Below are 22,999 nucleotides of genomic sequence, written 5' to 3'. Positions count from 1 at the left end.
TTTCACTTGACCTTATGGCATGATCCTTTTTTGAATTTTCTGCTCCATCGATGCCTACTTGTTCCTATTTTTAGATACAAATTCTTCAATGATGTGATGACTTAAGAGACGTAACATGCAATATTTCCTAAACTTACCCTTTTACAAAGGTATCTGAAACGCCTCCTGTTTTTACAGCAGTTAAATTTTTTGCTTCCTTAATGAGCACCTGCAGTACTCCACCATTAGATGTCTGGGCAGGGTCTTTCTTCCCTCGAATTAAATTTCTTTTAGCTGTGTGGAATGACAAAAGTGTTAATTTTTTAAGCTACTATTCAAGTAATTACTGCAGCAATAAAATAGTCTGCTTGTAAATGGTAACACTTTACTGTTAAATGCTCTGAATTGCACTATATATTCCTTTGCAAACACAATATCTCCAAGTCATCAGCAAAAGAGAGATGATGCATTATTCTCACACCTTTGAATTACTGTTGTCACACAATAAGTGTCATCACAGCAAAGTAAACATCTGCAGGGCAAACGTTGTTACTGTGATTTCAAATTGACTAGAGATTACACAATGATGTTTATGAATAGTCCCTGGCTGTCTGAGCATTCAGAATGTTTTGATTGGTTGTAATATTATCTTGCTATCTTATCTAGAAAGATAGAAGTACACAAAAGAGCAGTAAAATGTCCTTACTGGAGGTTCTCTAATGAAATGTCTTGTGTATGTTTCAGATTGGTATTGGCAGATGTTTTTATTCCAGTGTAGATGGGAGTTGCACACTGAGGATCCCATAGGATCTGCATAGCAGACTCTGAAAGAATTGCTTGGGAAATTACACAATAGAATCTTCAATCTATGCCTGGAACCCTCTAACAGTCTCACTGTTAAGTAGAGAATTGAGGGTTCCAATTAAATTTCGTAAACGGCTATTCAGGAAAACTAAGACTATAAACTACATAGTCTATCTCCTGAGCAACTATTCAATTGATCCCAAACTTACCTCACATGTCCCATTAGCATCTCCCCAGGTATACTTGCACTCTGGGACCCAAAATACACCCCTCATCGACCAAGCAGACCTGACAATTTACAAATTATTCTGTGTGTATTTGACAATTCTTTTTATAATTTAGATTTCTTAAGTCCTACATGCAATATTTTTCCTGGTTTTTCATTTTGCTTAACGTATTTCTTGGCCTTGATAGTTGCCCAAACCACCCGCCATCTATAATTCTCTGAGAGCCAGCAGTTTATTTTAGCCCTGTTTGCGGGTTCTGTTCCTATTTGGTCAGAATTAACTTTGAATGTAGCCACAAACAGTTCCTTAAGTCCTTGCTCTTACTCATAGATTTCTCAACCATTATTGGTAGGTAGTGAACACTTTATAACTTCGTTTTGGAATTTATTTTTGAGTTCAGTAGTACGAGCTAATCTTGCAATGCACAAAATCTTTGCCTTACCACAAGTTCTTGTTATAGCAGGTTTCATAGAGCCAGCTATGTATTCAATGGAAAACTGCTGGGATTTACTAAGATCAGATGAAAATGGGTCTTCAGTTTACACACAGGTAGTGGCTGTGGTGTAGGAATCACATACATGGGTTTCCGGAATTATAAAAACAACTTGAGAGCTCTGATAATCAAGTATATCCTCAGTACTTCTACGCACTCTCTATTTATGCGTTGACACCAATCAAAACTCAAAACCCTGCCTAGAGCAGCGTTATGCATATAAAACAACTCACCTCTTCCATGTTCTCTTGGAACAGTTAATGTCTGGCCATATGGGACATAGCGCAAAGAAACTGTCAATTCTCCTTTATACTGTAGAACATTATCTACAGGGGTCTCCACCTACAAGCAAGCAAAGGACATAGGCCTCTGTGAAAATTAGATTAACATCCACTGGTAATCTAGATTTTGTGATGCTAGTTGAAGCAATCTAGCATTTTGGATTATTTGACATATGGTTTTTTTAATGAAAATTATATTGTTTTTGAAAACTAATGGGTCTTTCACAGAGGCGGTTTGTCATTGTACCAGAACCTCCCAAAACTTCATGTCAATTTCTTTCAATTTAGCACTTCAGCAGTGTGCCACAAGTCTCAGTGCTGGGCCCACTGCTTTTTGTCATTTAACTAAATGATGATGATGTGAATATAGAAGGTGTGGTTAGAAAGCTCATGGATGACACCAACATTGGTGGTGTAGTGGTCGGTGAAGAAAATTGCCTTTGAGTACAACGGGACCTTAATCAGATGTGCAAATGGACTGAGAAGAGGCAGATGGACTTTAATTTTGATAAATGTGAGGTGTTGCACTTTGAAGCAAAATAGGGCAGGACTTATACAGTTAAAGGTAGGGCCTGCCGAGTATTGCTGAACAAAGAGACCTAGGGATACAGGTGAATTGCTCCTTGAAAGTGGAATCGCAGGCAGACAGAATGGTGAAGAAGGTGTTTTGTATACTTGCCTTCAATGTTTGGAACAATGAGTACGGGAGTTGGGACATCATGTTGTAGCTGAACGGATGTTGGTGGGGCCACTTTTAGAATACTGCAAACAATTCTGGTCACCCTTCTATAGGAAGGATGTTGTTGCCAGAATTGGAGAATTTGAGCTATAAGAAAAGGCTGAACAGCCTGGGGCTTTTTTCCCTCGAATATTAGAGACTGAGGGGTGACCTCAGAAGTTTACAAAAAATCATGAGCGATATGAATCGGATGAATAGCCAAGGTCTTTTTCCGAGGCTGGGGAGTCTACAACTAGAGGGCATAGCTTTAAGGTGAGAAGGAAAGATTTAAAAAGAAGGTGCAGGGTAACGTTTTTACACAGAGGGAGGTGCAAATATGGAATGAGCTGCCAGAGGGTCATGGAGGAGGATGCACTCACAACGTTGAAAAACATCTGGATGGGTGTATGAATAGGAAAGGGGGTAGAGGGATATGGACCTAATGCTGGCAACTGGAACTAGGTCAGATTGGGATGTCTGATTGGTGTGGATGAGTTGGACAGAAGGATCCGTTTCCGTGCTGTATGACTCTATTAGTGCAATTGTGAAAATAGTGCCTCAAGTAGCCATAGTTTGATATTTACCCTATAAATGAGTTACAGAACAATAAACTGACAGTTCTGTAAACTCAGTCTCACCCTTCCCCACCCATCTATGTCGGATTATATATTTCATGTGTCTACAATGTGATCTGGAGGATGGCAGTAATAGATCCTTACATCCTCAAGTCAGTGTGCTGCTCACCATGTTACTGTAAGAAATCCCTGCTGTTTACTGTCTGCCTCACAATTATTCAACATTTGTCAATGGGACAAGTAATGACAATTCTGGGTCATTGGTGGGGTGGTGGGGGGCAGTGTTTCATCTCACAGAATCAAATTGCCTCTAATTTGTATTTAAATCACCATAGGTATTTCTCATAGAAGGTTGGAACAAAGGCAAATTACTGGGGGAAGAGATCTAGTGTACAGAATAATATTACACTTGTCAGTATGAGACAAGCCATTATGATCAAAATGAACTGTGTTCTGTTTCCTCATTGAGTTTGTGCTCCTTGAGGTAAAGGATACCAGACAAAATGTTTCAATGTTTTAATCAACTATGCATAATTATTACTTTGCATTAATCATTATTTTAATCATGTTAATGATTGTTAATTTTAGAATGGTGATCGTTTGTTTCTGCTCAGTTATGGGGTATTATCTGTATTAACTAGGAGAAAGTGAGGACAGCAGATGCTGGAAATCAGAGTCGAATGGTGTGGTGCTAGAAAAGCATAGCCAGTAAGGCAGCATCCGAGGAGCAGGAGAATCAACGTTTTGAGCATTTGCCAGATTCCTGATAAATTGTTCTGCTCCTCAAAAGTTGTCTGACTGGCTGTGTTTTTCCAGCACCACATCTGACTGACTAATTATGAAAAGTGTTAATCAGGGAATTCTGGAACTCTCAGCCTAAGTATATGCAAAACATATTGGATTCTCCAGAATATCTTACTCAACTAAAACTACATGAACATACTTGCAGACAGAAAAACATGTTTTCCATTTCAAATTAGTGGTACATTCATGTTATTGGGCAATAAGTACACAGATATTCAGTTAAGATTAGAATTCTTCAATAATCCCTCTGTAGGTGGGGTACTGGAGTGTTCTAATACTGTCTGAGTAGGAGTCTCTTATGAAGGACAGAAATGAAGAAAAAGGACAATCATTGTTATTCAAAATAATATAATCCTCAGTAAATCCTTTGAAATTTTTTGCAGCTGAACACTTTGATTATCATTTCATGAATTCTTAATCATTATTGATTACGAGAGGAATTCCTATACAATTTAAACTGCAGAACCTTTATTGGTATTAAAATCTGTACTCTCCTATTGGGAGCCTTGACAAAATGCATCATTGTGGCTGAGATGGCAGGTGAGTGAGCAGATCCTAGAGCTTTAACAACTTACTTCTAAAACCTGTCTATAGGCCAGAGGCAATTATTCCTCCTGATTTTTCTTACAGTATGGAATGGTGACCTTTTCATGTAATCTTGTATTTCAAACCTCACCTTTGGCTGCAGCGGAAACCAATCCTCAATGTTATTTTCCAAATCCCATGAATCAAATGGTATCTCCACTTCACCCAGGAAACTGTTCCGTCCAAACCTGTCATAATGCCAGACTGACAGCTGTAGAGTTCTTGTCTCCAGTTGTGAGTGACTAATGACGTACTGCAAGAATAATTGTAAAAAGTGACTTAATTTACAGCAAAAGCCTACTCTATGCATTTGTTTGGATAATATATTGCAAACGAATTTAGTAGCCATTAACACAAGACGTAGGAGCTGGACTAGGCCTGTTCGTCCATTCAACAAGATCATGGTTAATCCCCAACTTCCAATTCATTTTGTGTCCCAATTTCAATCCCTCTCTAATACGCCCTTTAATGGCCATAGAGTCCAAGATTTCATAATCTCAGGCATGAATATAATCAATGACTGAATCATATTGAAATATTCATCTAAAAATGTGTCTTCAAGCCTTATCACTAATGCTGCTTTTTTTGCAACATAAAATTATGGAATAAATACAACACATATGAAAGCCATTTGACTTGTTTTGTTCTGTGTTGATTCTTAGAAGAAGCAATTCACTTAGTTCCACTCTCTTTCCCTCTCCTTACAGCCCTGCAAATTCTTCTTCTTTTTCACCTCATCAAACAACTCCCTCTTGAATGCCTCAGTAGATCCTGCTTCACCACATTCTTGGGGAGTTCATGTCAGATCCTGACCACTCACTTTGTAAAAAGGCTTTTTCTCATGACACTATTCTATTTTTGTCATTTACCTTAAATCTATGCCTGCTGGTTCTTGATCATTTTAACAATGAAAACAGATTCTCCTTGTCTACTCTACTCATAACCCTCCTATCAAATCTCCCCCTCATTCCTCTCCTCTCCAAACAGGACAGCTCCAATTTAGATTAGATTAGATTAGATTACTTACAGTGTGGAAACAGGCCCTTCGGCCCAACAAGTCCACACCGCCCCGCCGAAGCGCAACCCACCCATACCCCTAACCTAACACTACGGGCAATTTAGCATGGCCAATTCACCTGACCTGCACATCTTTGGAATGTGGGAGGAAACCGGAGCACCCGGAGGAAACCCACGCAGACACGGGGAGAATGTGCAAACTCCACACAGAGAGTCGCCTGAGGCAGGAATTTCTCCAGTCTGTCTACATAACTGATGTTCCTCATTCCTGGATGTATGATTACTAACCTTTTGCACCCCCTCTTCAGTGGCTTCAAAAGAGTGGTGCTCAGAGCTGGATGCAATACTCTAGTTGAGTTTGAACTACAGTTTTATACAAGTTTACATCATGTTTAGATTACATTACAGTGTGGAAACAGGCCCTTCGGCCCAACAAGTCCACACCAACCCGCCGAAGCGCAACTCACCCATACCCCTAACCTAACACTATGGGCAATTTAGCATGGCCGATTCACCTAACCTGCACCTCGGAGGAAACCCACGCAGACACGGGGAGAACGTGCAAACTCCACAAAGTCAGTCGCCTGAGGCGGGAGTTGAACCCGGGTCTCTGGCGCTGTGAGGCAGCAGTGCTAACCACTGTGCCGCCCACGGTCTTTGTTTTTGTCCTCTATGCTCCAATTGATAAAGGCCAGGATGCCAAACATGTTATTAACCACTCTCAACTTGGTCAGCCAACTTCAATGATTTATTCACAAGTATCGAATCAATCATACATAAGCTAAGCTGGATATTTCAGCATTAAAGAAGAGGCTATCAAGTTCTGGAGTAAAGGGAATACATGTAAGACCCACATTAAAACAAAAACCTCCAACATAAAAAAAAAATTAATGCATTCCCTTGCAATTTTGCATTTGAATTTTTTATGCCTAATGGAGGAAAAACTAACTGTCCAGGATCAAAACATACTCGAATCACAATGTCTGCAGACTGTTAACTGGTCTTTCTCAAATAAAGACACACGTCCATTCTCTAATTTGAATTGCAGTCATCTTTTTCAATAACTCACTCATTTTATCAATCAGATCTTACAAATTGAACATGTCGCTACACTCTATCAAAAGAACACATTGCAGCAGATTTTAACACAGTTGGTGACATGGATCAACTACCAGAATAAGCATCCAGTTTTCATATTCCATTAAAGTCAGTGGGACTGCATAATAGTCTATCGGGTAATTGATCTGTGATGCCACGTTTTATAAGAAGAGAAGAAATAGGTGCACAAGTAGATCATGAGACCTTCTCAACCTGTTCTGTCAATCAAAATGATCATGACTGTACTGCATTAACTCCCCCTGCCCATGATGGAGAACCCACAACCCTCTGGGTAGAGAATTTCAGAAGATTCTCAACCGTCTGAATGAAGGAATTTATCTATGTTTTGGTCCTAAATTATCAGCTGTTTATTTAAAGGCTCCACTTGTGTTCTAGATTCCCCATCCACGGGAAACAACTGCTCAGTGTCCATCTTGCTAAAGACCTTCAGAACCTTTTCAGTAAGATCCTCTCTCTTTCTTCTAAATTAGTGTCTGGGGCAATTCACTTTATCTCTCATCTCAAATCATACTTCTCAACCTAGGAACCAAATTAATGAATCTTTTCTGTACCACCTCCCTGGACAAATGTACATTGCCCTTACAAATGAACACCAAAACTGTATGTGCTTCTGGCCTGGTCTGACTGAAAATCTGTACAATTAACTCCCTTGTTTTTGTACACCAAACTCTTCGCAATAAAAACCAACACGTCATGTGCTTTCCTAATTGCTTGCTACTGAGTTGGAGACCCAAGTTGCTCTGAACATGAACATTTAAAACTTTCTCTGAAATATTGTTTTTCTATTCTGATTACCAACGTGAATAACCTTACAACTCTCCTGTGTACTTACCGGTCATCTTGCAAGCCTCTCATTTAGGGTCAAAAAGTGTAGTGCTGGAAAAGCACAGCAGGCCAGGCAGCATCTGAGAAGCAGCAGAATCAACTTTTTGGGCATAAGCCCTTCACCAGGAATGATTCCTGAAAAAGTGCTTATGCCTGAAATGTTGATTCTCCTGCTCCTTGGATGCTACCTGGCTTGCTGTGCTTTTCTAGCACCACACTCTCGACTCTGACCACCAGCATCTGCAGTCCTCACTTTCTCCTCCCCTCTAATTTAACCTGTCTTTGGCTCTTCGAAACCTCTTTGTGTTGTCTTTGTAAGCTTGCATTCCTAATGATAAGGCTTTTCTGGTGCAGTGGTAGTGTCCTTAGCTCTGAGCCAGAAGATCCAGATTCTAATCTTAATTTCTCGGAGATGTATCATAACATGTCAGTACAGGCTGATCATATCTACATTCTCAACAAGCTGTGAATCGTCAGCAAACCAGGATACATACATTCATTACTTGAGATCTCTTCATTTATGTCATTAACATAGATTGTAAATGGTTGAGGAATCAGCACTGATTACTGAAGCACTCCACTAGTCACAGCCTATTCCTTACACTTATTACTCTTTATCCATGGTATGCAGTATAATGGCCTTTTACTGTGAGGACAGCCAAAGAATACATGTCTGTAAAAGTCTCAGTGATAATTTGTTTGGACTCTGTCTCTGGGACACAATGTTTATTTGAAGTGGTGACGTATTGGTAATGTCATTGGAGTAGCCATCCAGCAGCCCAGGCCAATGTTCTGAGGACATTGATTCCAATCCCACACGTGCCAGAAGATGAAATTTAAATTCCATAAAATCTCAAATAGTTGGCCCAATAATAACCTAATAATAACATGCTTGGAAGCATTCAGAACTGTTCATTCATAGGATGTGCAACATTTACTGTCCAACCTTAATTGCCCAGAGGCAGTTAAGAACCAATCACATTTCTCTGGGCCAGATCAGGTAAGGACAGTAATTTCCTTCCCTAAAGATGCTAGTGAACCAGATAGTATTTACAACAATTGCCAGTGGTTACATGGTCATCATTAGGGCCAACTGTCTATTCCAGATTTTATTGAATTCAAATTTAGGTAGCTGAATTACCTTCTCTTTCACCATGACCTGCACACTTATTTTTGGTAAAGGCAGACTTATCCAATTTACTTTTATCCAGTTCCCTGCAGAAATGCAGTTGGCATTGCTTCAGTTTAAGGTTCTCACTTGGGGCTCATTTATATCAAGGTGCACTTTTTTGCTTTCAAACTAACATGGAATTGCGTTGTATCATGATCACCTTCTCCTGGATGATCTTTTGCTATGAAATTATGAATTAATTCTATCTCATTATAACAATATATTCTTCAATGAATGCTTAAGCTTTCATTTAAGTATTCAATAAATTTATCTCCCATTTTACCTTTGCCTATTTGATTTGATTGTCTACTTGAAGGTTATTATGTTATTTTCACATTGCCTTTATGACAAGCTCCAAATACTGCTTATTGAATGCTCTGGCTAGTGGCATAACTACAGTAAATAGGCCTATAAACAACTCCCAACTGCATTTGCTGACCCTTCTTATTCCTAATTTCTATCGATATTGCTATGTGATCTTCCCAGCCAAGACACTTTCGTACCGCTGTCCATATGTCATCCTTTGTTATTAGACCATTAACCCCCTCAGGTGCCTTTTGTCTGTCTTTTCCAATGTTGTGGATCGTTGATTTTTTCCCAACCTTGGCCTCATAACTATGTCTTTATTACAATGATTATCTAAAGCCCATTTATCTCAAGTTCATCTATCTTCATAGAATCCCTACAGTATGGGAGCAGGCCATTTGGCCCATCACATCTACATCTTCCTTCCAAAAGAGAATCCCACCCAGACATGACAATCCCCTCTCCATGTCAGATGACATTTCTCCAGCTCAGCTTGACCTACCTTATCACTCAATGTGCCATCCTTCCCAGTTTCTACCCTAGAACAAACCCCAGTGTGACTCACTAAGCACCTTGTCATTTTCCTTTTCTACTCATCTTGCACACTAAACACACACTATCTTACGTATTCACTGTTTCACAGGAGCTGTCATAGAACTGTACAGCACTGAAACAGATCCTTCGGTCCAACTAATCCGCGATGACCTAAATTAATCTAGTCCCACTGACAGCATTTGGCCCATATACCTGTACCTCTAAACCTTTCCTATTCATATAGCCATCCAGATGCCTATAATTGTACTGGCTTTCACCACTTCTTCTGGCAGCTCATTCCAGACACACCACCTTCTTCATGAAAAGGTTGCCCCTTAGGTCTATTCTTAATTCTTTCCCCTCTCACTGTAAACCTGTGCCCTCTAGTTTTGAACTCCCTTACTCCAGGAAAAAGACCTTGGCTATTCACCCTATCCATGCCCCTCATGATTTTGTAAACCTCTATAAGGTTACTCTTCAACCTCTGACTTCAGCAAAAACAGCCCCAGCCGATTCAGCTTCTCCCTATAGTTCAAGCCCTCCAACACCAGCAACATCCTTGTAAATCTTTTCTGTACCATTTCAAGTTTAACAACATCTTTCCAATAGCAGGGAGACCCGAAGTGAATGCAGTATTCCAATAGTGGCCTAACCAAAGTCCTGTATTCCTAACACAATGCACTGCTGAATAAAGGCAAGCATATCAAAATGCTTTCTTCACTACTGTGTCTATCTGTGACTTCACTTTCATGGGGCTGTCTGGGCTGCTGGATATTTCAATTGCAGATTATAGCAATAAGTGCCATGAAATACTTTTTCCTGACTATCCTGCACTATGAGGGCACAGTTGCAATTAAGATATACACCACATTTCTGATCGGAATGTCCTGGCAGAAATGTGGTGCTCTTTCACACCTGTAAAAAGAGGCAAGACAATCTTGCTGCTCCTCTGAAACTATGGCTTAAAGTTCTCAAGTATTAAAGTGAGGCTTTACACCATATAGCCAAATGCATCTAATATTTATTGACAATGATGTTATTATTATACTAACTTCCGAAATTTATGATTTTATAGGATATTTAAGGTAAAGTCCCATAATCCCAGAGGGCCATATGACTATAATCTCATCAGATAAAGATGACTGGTGATGGTTTAACCTGAGGGTCCCCATGACACAGGTGAGTGGAGAGGTTAGAAGGAGGCATCCTATATGGTAACCTCAGCTGGTGCAGGAATTGACCCCACACTGTTGGCATCACTCTGCATCACAAACCAGCCATCCAGCCATCTGAGGACATCAGTTTCCAGTGTTATCCAAGCTCAGCTGATCTTATGCTCTCAAATTTGGATTTGGATCTCTGAACTTCACTTTCAAAGCTTACTAAAACTAAAGACATCTCATAAAATGTTATTTTATAGACTATTTTTGGCTGTCCCTCAACTAGTCATTACAAAGAAAATACTTGTATCCAAGTTAATTCTCTGACAATCAGGTAAGCCTCTACCATTTCCGATTAAATGACAGCGATCTGCTTTGATAGAATCAGAGTTTCAAGAACTCTTTCTAATACAGTAACAGCATTCAAACCAGATTAACATCAGACATAAATTAGCAGCTGGACCCTGATGTTTATGAAGTTATAAATGTATATGCAGTCATTTGAATTAAGAGTAGGCGTAGACCTTTAGGAACACCATCATCTGCAAGTTCCTCCAATCAACTCACCATCCTGTCTTGGAAATGTATTTCTATTATTTTACTGTCACTGGGTCAAAGTCCTGGAATCCCCTCCCTAAGGACATTGCGGGTCTACCTACAGCACATGGATGCAACAGTTCAAGAAGGCAGCTCATCATCACCTTCTCAAGAGCAACTAGGGACAGGCAATAAATGCTGGCCCAGCCAGCAATGCTTATGCCCCATGACAGAATAAAACCCTTTGACCCTGCTCCAACATTTGATGAGCAAAGAGTCTTGGAGTCTGTTTAGGGGAGAATTGTGGATGTCTTCACTTTAGCATTCCCTTAGTGTGGTAAAAATCACACTTCCAATGTGAAATGAACAAGCACATTCTGTCTGCCATTTGGGCACATAAATGACATCTGAATACACCTCGTAAATAATTAAGGGTACACACTGATGTAGATAGTCAGAGGTCCAACTTTGGTCCAACCAAAGAGGGTCCAAATAATTTGTGCTGAATTTAACTGAAAACTTAATAGCTTCCTGATGGAGTATTTGTTGATGTGACCATTCACTAAAGGAGCAGATTGACAAACCTTCAATGTTTCATTGTAAACTGGATTTGTTGTGTTTGATTTGAGCTTAGTCTTGCGCTTGCTCTGGCGAGATTTGTCTGGGAGGAGGTAAGTCTTCACATAGCTGTGGATGAATTAAAGAATTTGTTTAGTTCTGATTTTGAATGTAAGCACACTTGAAATTGAGCAAATCAGCGATTAAGTTTGACTCTGCTATTTGATCACAGCTTCTGATGATTACCTCAGTTCAAAACCAAGCAATCTATTCAAAAAGGAAAAAAAATACTTACGGGTCAGTTCTTTGTTTCTTTTCATCTCCGATTGCTAAATTGCGACATTCCTTCACAATAATATTTAATGCCCCACTTTTGTAGCTATAGTTGATTGCAAGGAGGATTTCCCCACTGATATTGACATTGCCATAGTCTCCTGTTTCACTGTAGACACTTATCATACTATTTAAACTGGTCTACAAGAAGAAACAAATGAACAGTGTAAACAGATCAGACATTACAGGAGGGGTTTATGATTATCATCCTGACACCTAATGCTCAGACTCACCAAGGATGAACTGAAATATCAGGAAAACGATAGAATTATAATTATTTACTTAATGACTGAGCTGGGACAGACCACATTTCCAGTTTCACTCTTGCCTTTCATCATTGAAATAATGCCAATTGGTAGAAGTAACTTGAGACTGCTAAATAATGAAAATTGTTTTTACAAGTTGATCATATAAAAGGGATGAAACGATCTTCTTGTATTTACTCATCCATCCCCAATGTTGCATTTTTCAAAACAGTGAGTGACACAGTACCGGACCTTTTAGGTTCAACACTGAAATTCCCAGCAGCAGTCACTATTTCTCAGGTGGAAGTGCCCAGCAATGAAGAGCTGTCAATCTCTAATTCACTAGCAGCTTGTGGTGGGTGGGGCTTGTGACCCCAGAGTCCTTGATCCTTGCACGTGCCCGCTATTGCCCCATAATGTAGTCATCCTTTCCAAAAATAAAAAGTGATCGCCCCTAACCCCTATGCTTCTATTAAAACCCATCCAATTGGAGTAATTATGAATTTGTCCGCCGGTGTAATTGGGCAATAGCACAAGTCTACATTGGATGACAGCAGAATGTTCCCCTCTCCCAATTTTTGTTTCCAGAGAATAACTGGGGAGGTGCATAGTGCATACCACACTATTAAAATTAACAACATGGAGTAGCAATCAACAAGAAAAGAGAATCTTGAACTAGGTAGTAGAGTCATAGAGATGAACAGCATGGAAACAGGCCCTTCAGTCCAACCCGTCCACGCCAACCAGATATCCTAAATTAATCTAGTCCCATTTGCCAGCACTTCGCCCATATCCCTCTAAACCCTTCCCATTCATATACCCATCCAGATGCCTTTTAAATGTTGTAATTGTACCAGCCTCCACCACTTCCTCTGGCAGCTCATTCCATACATGCAACACCTTCTGTGTGAAAAAGTTGCCCCTTAGATCCCTTTTATATTTTTCCCCTCCCACTCTAAACCTATGTCCTCTAGTTCTGGACTCCCCCACCCCAGGGAAAAGACCTTGTCTATTTACCTTATCCATACCCCTCATGATTGTATAAACCTCTATAAAGTCACTTTTCAACTTCTGACACTCCAGGAAAAACAGCCCCAGCCTATTCAGTCTCTCGATAGCTCAAACCCTCCAACCCTAGCAACATCCTTGTAAATCTTATTTGAACCCTTTCAAATTTTACAACATCCTTCCTATCAGAGGGAGACCAGAATTGCACACAACTCAAAAAAAGAAGTCTGCAAGTCAGTGGAAGCAATGATCAAGTTGCAGATATGCCTTCAATGCTGCATCCATTTTTGTTTGCCAAATCAGAGGTGTGCTGTTCAGAGATGAAGCAATTGCTAATCTCTGAAATCAAGGGTCTCAATCATGAGGAATGAATGGAGGCACTTAAACTTTCAGCTTAGAGAGCAGGACCAAAATGTCTAAGATTGAAGATAGTATAGATAAAGCTAAATCTACAATATTTAAATTAAGTTGTTGGAGCAGGACAAGAGAACATAGTTCTAACTGAGAAAAGGAACAAGAGCACTGATCGCAGGGAATTCATCAAACAGCATGCGTTTAAGACTTCAAATGGAATTTGCAATCAAGCAGCACAAGTGAAGATCCTACATGCATTTCAGAAAGAATTAGGTACAGTACTGTACTGAGAGAGTTTTTGGATTCATCTAGTTAGAGCCATGTATTGTAACCATGTATGCCTGTTGTGAATAGATTTTCTTTACTCACCCCTACAGTGATTCTTTGATAAATCAATAATGTAAAACTGCATGCACCTCAAACTGATAATTACACATGTACATAATAAATATTTGTAAGAACAGGATTTGAGATTGACTGCTTTTAGTCATATGTTGAAATTATCATCTACTAATTGAATGTAGTTGGATGAAAGATATTAAACCATAAATACTTGGTATGATAAGTACAGGCTTAAGGATATTGGAAATGAAGACTTATGAAAATTTTAAAATTGTTAAAAGGCTTTAATTATCTTTAAAGGTATAGGTAATATGCATAATAAAAACAATAATACAGATTGAGAGGATTTGCTCTGCATTCTGTTAATGAGGTAAAACCCTATCTCTCTTTAATGCATTGATAACAGGAGAATATAAGCAGTCACTATCTTTCAGAATTAAATAATGGGTCACTTATAGTGGCTGATCAATTTTATGATAAGCTTATTGAGTCGTAAAATATTACCATAATTTGCCAAACTTAAACCATTAACTATTTCATCCAATTTAAGGAGAGTTTTAATTCTATAAGTTTTCATATCCATTGACAAGATGGTAATCTTTCAGGGCTTTTTATCACCCTTGTATTGTTTTACATTCACAGTTTCAGGTACTGTAAAGGGCAGATGATCTGTCTAACCAGAATATTGTCCAAACCATGAAGTTTAACAATTTTCAATCTACCAATATGTAAAACATAATTATGAAACCTTCCTTTTCTTATTCTTACTGTCTAAATCCTTGGCTATGTTTTGCTTTTCTTTTTCTCATCTTACAACAGAATACTATCTGACTTTCTCCCATCTTTCATTTAGGATGCTGAATTAAGTTAGCAATTTAGCTGGTACATTAATAAATGGCCAAGGTAGGGCACCTCATCCCAGTCAAATGCACATTGTGTATCATGTGCTAACTCCAGTACACTTCTTGTCTCCCAGACAATCTGTGAAGCGGTGTCACTAGTTGCAGCTCTAAGCTTCAGAGCTTGAGTAGATCATGGAAATGCATCCCTAAGCTTGACACCTACATGGAGAGCACCTTTCAGGAGGCACTCATCTCGAAGCCTAAGAGTATGTAGGCAGAGAGGGAATGGATAACCACCACTAGCCAAAGAAGACCAAGCAGGTTACAAAATCCCTTTGTGCATCTGGCTATCTAAACCATAGTCACTGCTGAATAATGATGGAAGCAATACTTCCATTGGTGGATACAATCAGACCCAAGGCCATGGTAGCGGGGGTGTGCCAATTGTAGAGGGTAGTGTGGAGGAGAGCAAGAAACTTCAGGAAAGTGACAGATGACCCTCCAAGATACTGCACTGCCACCTTGGTGCTAGGGTCAAGGATGTCACAAGTAGCTTCAGGGTACTGAAGGGAAGGGTGAACAGCCATGAGGTTGTGGTGAAGACTGCAGCAATGACAGGTAGGAAGTGTGACTTGGCTTTCAGCTTATTTTTATGAGAGCTGCAAAGAAATGTAAAACTACCTTTCAAGAGTAGCAATCTCCAGACTACTCCTAATGCCACAGACTAGTGAGTGCAGAAATAGAAGGTCAGTGAAAATGAATACATGGCTAGTGAGATGGTACAAGAGGTAAGGCTTTCGATTTCTGACATTCTGTGGGGGGTGGGACTTATAAAAAACAGACCTCACCTCCAGTTTCACCTCAACAAGGCTGCAACTAATATTGCAGCAAGAAGAGATAAAATGAACTTGATGGGATTAGCAACTACAGGATAAACTGAGAAGGAAGAAAAAAGACTGGAAATAAAAGATAGAAAATTAGTGACTGAATGTGGAAGGCAGATGAAACAAAGGCTAGAAAATAGAATTGAGTTGTTCAATGAATTGATTTCATTGCGAGGAGGCAAATGAATGAGGTATGTGAACTGAAGGCACAAATAGATAATTGAAAGCATGATATTATAACTATTACTGAAATATGGTTTAAAGAATAGAAGAAATGGCAGTTCTATATTTCTGGTTACTGGGCTATCAGATAGGATCAACAGGGGGATTGAGGGAAAAAAAGGAATGGGAAGTCACAATGTTGGTTAAAGAAAGAATCACAGCTCAGAGGAAGAATAATATTCCAGATGGGTTATCAAGTGTGAAGTGTAAAGAAGGAAAGGAATCTTGGAGTGCATATCCTTAAGATAGCAAGAAAGTTGGTTAAAAAGGCATATGGGATTTTTTAGCCAAGACACTGAATATCCGAACTGCAAGGCTGTGTTGGAACTATGCAAAAGTGGGTACTGCAGATGCTGGAGGTTAGAGTCAAGATTAGAGTAGTGCTGGAAAAGTTTTGGGCAAAAGCCCTTCATCAGGAATGACTGTTGGAACTATATAAGACACAAGTTAAATCATAGCTGGAGTGTATGTATGGTTTTGGTCTCCACTTTACAGGGAAAACATGCAGGCAGTAGAAATTTATAAGGAAGCTACCAGTCACGGAGAATTTTAGCTGCGGAAGATTTTGATAAGCAGGGATTGTTTTCTCTGGAACAGGGAGGGCAAGGACAGATTTACTGGAAGTGTATAAAATTAAGGGACCTGGACAGATGATCAGAATGGTTGATAACCACTGGGCATGGGAAGAGTAGAGGGGAGGACTTGAGAAAAGCGTTGATGATGGATTTCTGGAACTCATTGCCTGACGAAGTGCCAGATACTGAAATTCTCATCACATTGAATCATAATTGGAAGGCCGTAACATTCATGATTATGGGCCAAGAATAGGGAAAGTGAATATAAGCTAAATACTACTTTTCAACCAGCACAGACATGATGGACCAAATGACCTCTTTGCCATAGATTTGCTATGTTTCTTGGTGTTGAGGGTCTAGACCTGCAAGCTATTACATAGCCAAAGTTAATGTAGTCTCATAACTTTCCAATATGTTTGTAGGCTCTGAGATGGGAAGTCCACCTACTCCCCAGAATTTCTGTGAGGTTCCCATGTAAGGCTTGGTAGCAAAGATACTCACACAAGTAAGTGGACCATGGGTCTTAAACTCAGATTTCTGGTTTAGAGGTTAACTCTCAACACAGTTAAATTTTGATTACTGAGCTATCAAATTTTTAAGATGACAATGAGGCAGTGAAGTATATTAATCATAGGATACTGATCTATGTCCTTCCTTTGGCAGTAAAGCAGATTAACATTAGTTCTTATTTGATTGTTGAATCTCTCATTTCAAGAAAGAAATCATAATAAACTAACTTACCATAATGCCAAAGTTCAACATTGATTCCATTAACTCAATTTGCTTAACATCTGTCTGCTAGGAGCTTCGGGCAATCAAGTAACAGCATCTGAATGCAGACGGTTTGCTTTATAAAATCATTAATATTTTCTAAAGGACCTTTATCAATTGAAATGTATTTGAATACAATTACAAACTGCCAGAGATAGAAAGCTACACTGGAAGTATGTTCTTTTCAGCAAGACAATGGTATATGCCATTTATCGCTTACATTGGATCTACTGTTGAGCTCAGCCAATTTTTGGAAACAGGGTTGCTCATAAACTTTTTGTGAAATAATGTGAGCGCTCCCAATGAACCATGGAACAAGGTCAGATCTGTAAAGGTTTGTAGAACTGTACGGCATTTAAAGGCTAAAAAGATAAATAGTATCTGAGTCACTTTGACATTTCAGCAATTAATTGAAAAGGATCAAGGATCTTGCATCCTGCAGGTGCTGGGAGCATATCAAGCTTTTCTCTTTGCAAAAGCCTCATTTTATCTCCTAGAAACAGTAGCTTTTATCCTCAGAAAATGACTACAAGGAAAAAAGATGTTTCAAAAGTATTAGGTTCTGAGACATGATCAATAATCATACATCCCTGTTTTTCACCTCCAATGCAATTACCTGTGCTTAAAGACATATTTGCAAAAAGATAAAGTAAGAATAAAGATGCTTTAATAAATTTGCAAGCAAAGGAACTCACGGTTTCTGCATCGTGATCAGGTACATTAAGGAATGTCCACTTCTTGTCAGAGCTTGACTGGCAATGCTTTACATGACAGGACAAGAATTGAAGAAAAATACAAAGACATTGCAGAGTGCTAGTGAGAATACAGCATTGCAGTAAGAGAAAGAACATTTGCCCACAGGGAAAGTCTCCTACATTAACATATTTGAAGGAGCTGTTTGAAACAGTAAGAATTCAGACACAAGGATCTTGCATAAAGAGCTTGCACATAAGGTTAGGAATAAAAGGCACACTTTTTTTGTTTTGAAATAGTCATTTTAAAGAAAAGTGGAACATGAGACCTACAAGTACAAGTTTTGTGTTACATAAATGTAATTGTATCAAATCAGAGTGAATTTGCCCACTTGTTACCAATTCTGCAACAGTGTAAATTTACTTAAATATTTCTCTCTTCTCCATTTTCATTTTGTTGGCTTATGAGCAGGCTCACTCAGTTAAGATGACAAAACATCTTTCAATCATATGTCTCAGCAAGCATTTGTGCCAACTTATTTTTGATTCATGAATGAACTACTTACATCTTTTTCCAAAATGAAATATTTGTTTTTTTATGCTTTGCATAACAATTAATTTAAAACTGCAGCAACTTTGTTAATTTTAATTTACTATCCTTTATAATATAATGACACTGTCTATAAAATGTAATATCTTGCTACAATATGTCCAAAAATATAATCATGAGCAAGATATCACCTATTCTTCCATTTTGGAAAATAAATCAAAGCTTACAATTACAAAACATTATCATAAGCTTTCTGATAGCTACCAAGTTGAATCATCAAAAAGTTACCCTGTGCACAGGTACTTTCAATTCCTCTTCAGTTATACTCCCATTGTTCTGTTATAATGTATACTGTAATTATACTTTGTGTATTAAATTCTAGGAAAAATGAGCCCCTATATAACATAACCAATGAAGACTGGCTGTGTGGAGTTTGCGCATTCTCCTCATGTCTGTGTGGGTTTCCTCCGGGTGCTCCAGTTTCTTCCCACAATCCAAAGATGTGCAGGTTACGTGAATTGGCCATGCTAAATTGCCCATAATTTAATGGGATGTGTAGGTTAGGTGCATTATTGAGGTAAATGTAAAGTAATAGGGTAGGGGAATGGGTCTGGGTGGGTTACTCTTCGGAGGGTTGGGATGGACTTGTTGGGCCAAATGGCCTGTTTCCAGACTGTGGAGATTCTATAAGATGTTATTTCTTGTCACAAATGTTTACTTTATTACAACATTGTTTATTAGCATCTTTAATGTAATTTTTGAACTCCTTGATGCTCTGTTAATTTGTTTGGATGATTATTAGTTCATTTGTTGAATCGGTGTTTCTTCCTCGGTCTGCCTCTGCTAAGATAGCAAGCTAGGAAACTTCAGGTTTTTGCTCAATTCTGCTCTTTTCTGGTATCCTTACATTACTTTAAAATGTTTCTTTTTTTCAAAAAGTTGTATTTTTAGTGCTTTTTAGATTTGGTTTGCGCCATTTTATCAGAGTTTTCACTCAAAACAGCTAAGGAACTACAGATTTCTTACATGTAAAAGTACATGAGGCAGTATGTGCTCACATTCTCTTTAGCCTGTTTCTCCTGTAACTGGTCACTTATCTGAAGCCAAAGTTTTAGCTTGAATGGTTTCCATTCTGCATCAAGCATGCTTGGTTTATACCTCACATTTACCATCTCCATCGGCATAAGTGGAAGGTTCTCCACTTTGAAAATTGACCTGTCTGGTTGCATTATGAACGCACCATCCAAGGCCATTAGTCTTGATTTGAATTTGGAGCTTCTGACTCAGAGTCAGGAACCCACCCCTCTTCAGGAATCATTCCCTTGTTTTTATTTGGAATTCAGTATAATACTTGCTAATTATAATTTAGCATCACAACTGGCAGAATATTATGTTTTAAGGATCAGGGATGAACTTCAACTCAATATTTGACTTATTTAGCTAACTAACACTGGTGGTGCCCTTCACAAACCCATTTCAGACATCAAGTGTAAGTATTAAGAATTCTGAGATCAATTGAGCACAATCTGATGCAGAAAATTCACCTTCTGCTTTACCTCAATCCAACATAATTGCCTCCTAAAGTACTACTGGCACATTCTTCTTCTTTACATAAAGATTTTACAAACAAATTTCACATAGTCTTCACTAGAAGTCAAAAGAAACTTTCAGTTCATCATTTAACTTAGTCCTAGCATTAAAAGGACCCTGCCTAAATCATTTTTGATCATGGCATCAATCGATTTACTGTTCACCAAATCAATTCTTTCAAGCAATAACAATACTAAAGTTTTAGGAAGTCTACTGAATGCTACCATGTTTAACTAAAGTTTTTACATGATTAGAGAAACATACATGAACAATAAGCATGTGTCAATTATGACATCATGTTTATTCCAAACTTACCACCGATAAACCACTTCCCAGACTGCTTCTTCCATCGCTTGGGCGATACATAGAGACCAAGTCATCGATATCTTCTTCCTCCTCCTCCTCCTCCTCTTCCTCTTCTTCCTCAAGATAATCCTAAAAGTCACATATTACCACAGTGAATACAGGCAAGTTGTATTAATATTTTGAAGCTCAGCTTTGTACAAAAGGTGGCGTGAATTCAAGATTTGAATACAGATATTTAACATTCTATTTTGCACTGTAAACACAGGCATATACAGGGACAGAAGAACAAACACTGCAAACTATTTTATTTGCCCAATGTTTAAAACAAAATTACTTTATTTATCCTATTGCAATATCACAGGAGTATTATGGCACAGAAAGAAGCCATGCAGTTCATTGAGCATGTGCCATTCCATTAAATGAATATCATCACCTAGTGTCCATTTCCTATTTTCCACATAACCTTGCACATTGTATGCATCCAAATAATTCTCTAAAGCCCTCTTGAATGACCCAATCGTGCCTGCCTCCTACACACTTCCATGCAATGCATTCCATACCCTAACCACTTGGTGAATGAAAGTTTCTCCTCATTTCACCCTTGCTTTTTTTGTAGATCATCTTAAAATACAAGTTAAAAAGGACCAAATACAGAAAAGGCCCTTCCTGATGAAGGGCTTATGCCCAAAACATTGATTGTCCTGCTCCGTGGATGCTGTCTGACCTGCTGTGCTTTTCCAGCACCACATTCTCAACTCTGATCTCTAGCATCTGCAGTCCTCCTTTTCTCCTACAGAAAAGTTCAGCCAAGTACTTTGGGTACACAATTGATAAGTAGCATGTTGATGCTGATTCTGCCTCAAACAGAGACCAGAGTTGTGCAGGATCGAGTAGCCAAGGATATGACTGGATGTCATTTGATATTTCTTTTTCACTCTAAATTCCTATCAAACAAATAATGTACATATATTTTTAAGGGATGTTGTCCTTTGAACAATATTTGTATTGTTGTTTTAGTACCTTCAACGTTTGATTACTGTTAAAAAAATCTTCTGTTTTTAGATTTTTCAGTCACTAGGAGATTAGACTGTAGTCCCTGAAATGCCACAGTATTGATTTAATATAAAATCTCAGTCATCAGTTAGCTTGCTCAAAGTTATTATTGTCAAAGCTTATGGCATTACAGGGAGCTACAGTGACTGTTCAAAGTTGAGAATCATTCTTAACATACTGTGCTTCTAAACCAGTAATAATCTTAGCATAAAGCCACATGCACAGCCACCTATTGCAATAGACTGATGCATTGTGTTCACTCAATGAAAAATATTTCCAATTTCGTGAGAAACACTCACAAGGTCATTTTATATTTAAGAATTTTAAAGGAACCATAATCCATGAAAAAACAGTTATGTCTTCAACTGACCATGGCTTCATTGAGACCTCCAGGTACACTTTTACTCCTGAGGCTAATGGAATCTTCATTGCCAGATGTATAGGATCCACTCAAATCCAACTCTGATCTACTGCGATCTGTACCAAAGACACAGTTATATTATGGGACAGGACGGTATATTATAAATGACTTTATACAAATAAAATATACTGAAAACCAAGATTACTTTCGCCTTGACTGGCTACAGCATATCCGAGAATGAATTCACTACAATGATATCTCCTATTATGGAGTCATAAGACTCCTGCAACATGGAGACAGACTCTTTGGTCCAACTCCTTCAAGCCGACCAGATTTTATAAATTGCACTAGTCCCTTTGCTGCGTTTGACCAATACCCTCTAAACCTTTCCTGTTCATGTGCCTGTCCAAATGTCTTTCAAATGTTGTAATGGTACCCACTTCTACCACTTCCTCTGGTTGCTCATTCCATATACACACCACCCTCTTGTGTGAACAAGTTGCCCCTTAGGTCCCTCTTTAATCTTTCCCACATTACCTTAAACCTATGCCCTTTAGTTTTGTACTCCCCTACCCTGGGGAAAAGACATTAGCTATTCACCGTATCTATGGCTCTCATCATTTTATAAACCTCAATAAAGTCACCCCTCAGCCTTCCAGACCCCAATATGAAAAAAATGTTGCAGCCTATTCAGCCGGTCCCTACAACTCAAACCCTCCAGTCTATGTAACATCCTTGTAAATCTTTTCTGCACTCTTTCCAGTTTAATAACATCCTTCTGAGAGCAGGGAGATTTGAACTGTACACAGTATTCCAAAAGTGGAGCCTGTTTCATAACTTTTCCCTCCCTCTAAATATATTACACCAAACAGCCAAGTAAATTTATTTTGCCAGGTGACATTCACAATTAAAAGCAAAATGTCAAGGAGAATGCAAAGATGATATTGAAGGTAAAGGATTTGTTAATTAAACCATATGTAATGGAGTATTGATATCTGGAAAAGGACTGTTGCTAACCCCTTGCTTTCTGGGCAAGCAAGCAATACTCCTATTTGTACAATTCTCAGAATGCCCACACTTCGCGAGCTCTTTCTTCTGAGCATGTGCAAAAACATTATGCAGGAGAACTACATTATGATATTTTACACAGAGTTATCACCAGCAGATAGGTTAATTAA

The 22,999-nt window shown here is 38.7% G+C and overlaps 1 protein-coding gene across 5 annotated transcripts in view; it reads right to left on the bottom strand.

Annotated features, from left to right (window-relative positions):
• Positions 1–22,999, bottom strand: part of sytl5 (synaptotagmin-like 5) — a 190,780-nt gene that overhangs the window by 14,217 nt on the left and 153,564 nt on the right. For 4 of the 5 annotated variants that reach the window (XM_072585109.1, XM_072585108.1, XM_072585107.1 and 1 more), the window contains 8 exons: positions 21,831–21,937; positions 20,417–20,536; positions 17,965–18,030; positions 11,989–12,167; positions 11,720–11,822; positions 4,558–4,719; positions 1,737–1,845; positions 138–273 (listed from right to left, as the gene is read on the bottom strand). In XM_072585109.1, coding sequence (XP_072441210.1) covers positions 138–273; positions 1,737–1,845; positions 4,558–4,719; positions 11,720–11,822; positions 11,989–12,167; positions 17,965–18,030; positions 20,417–20,536; positions 21,831–21,937 — 982 coding nt within the window. The remainder of the gene's footprint in view (positions 1–137; positions 274–1,736; positions 1,846–4,557; positions 4,720–11,719; positions 11,823–11,988; positions 12,168–17,964; positions 18,031–20,416; positions 20,537–21,830; positions 21,938–22,999) is intronic. The other variant, XM_072585110.1, reaches the window with a different exon arrangement.

Source organism: Chiloscyllium punctatum, chromosome 15, assembly GCF_047496795.1.
Source record: "Chiloscyllium punctatum isolate Juve2018m chromosome 15, sChiPun1.3, whole genome shotgun sequence".
In the NCBI taxonomy this organism is placed as follows: Eukaryota; Metazoa; Chordata; class Chondrichthyes; order Orectolobiformes; family Hemiscylliidae; genus Chiloscyllium; species Chiloscyllium punctatum.
This window is presented reverse-complemented; position numbering and strand designations above follow the sequence as displayed.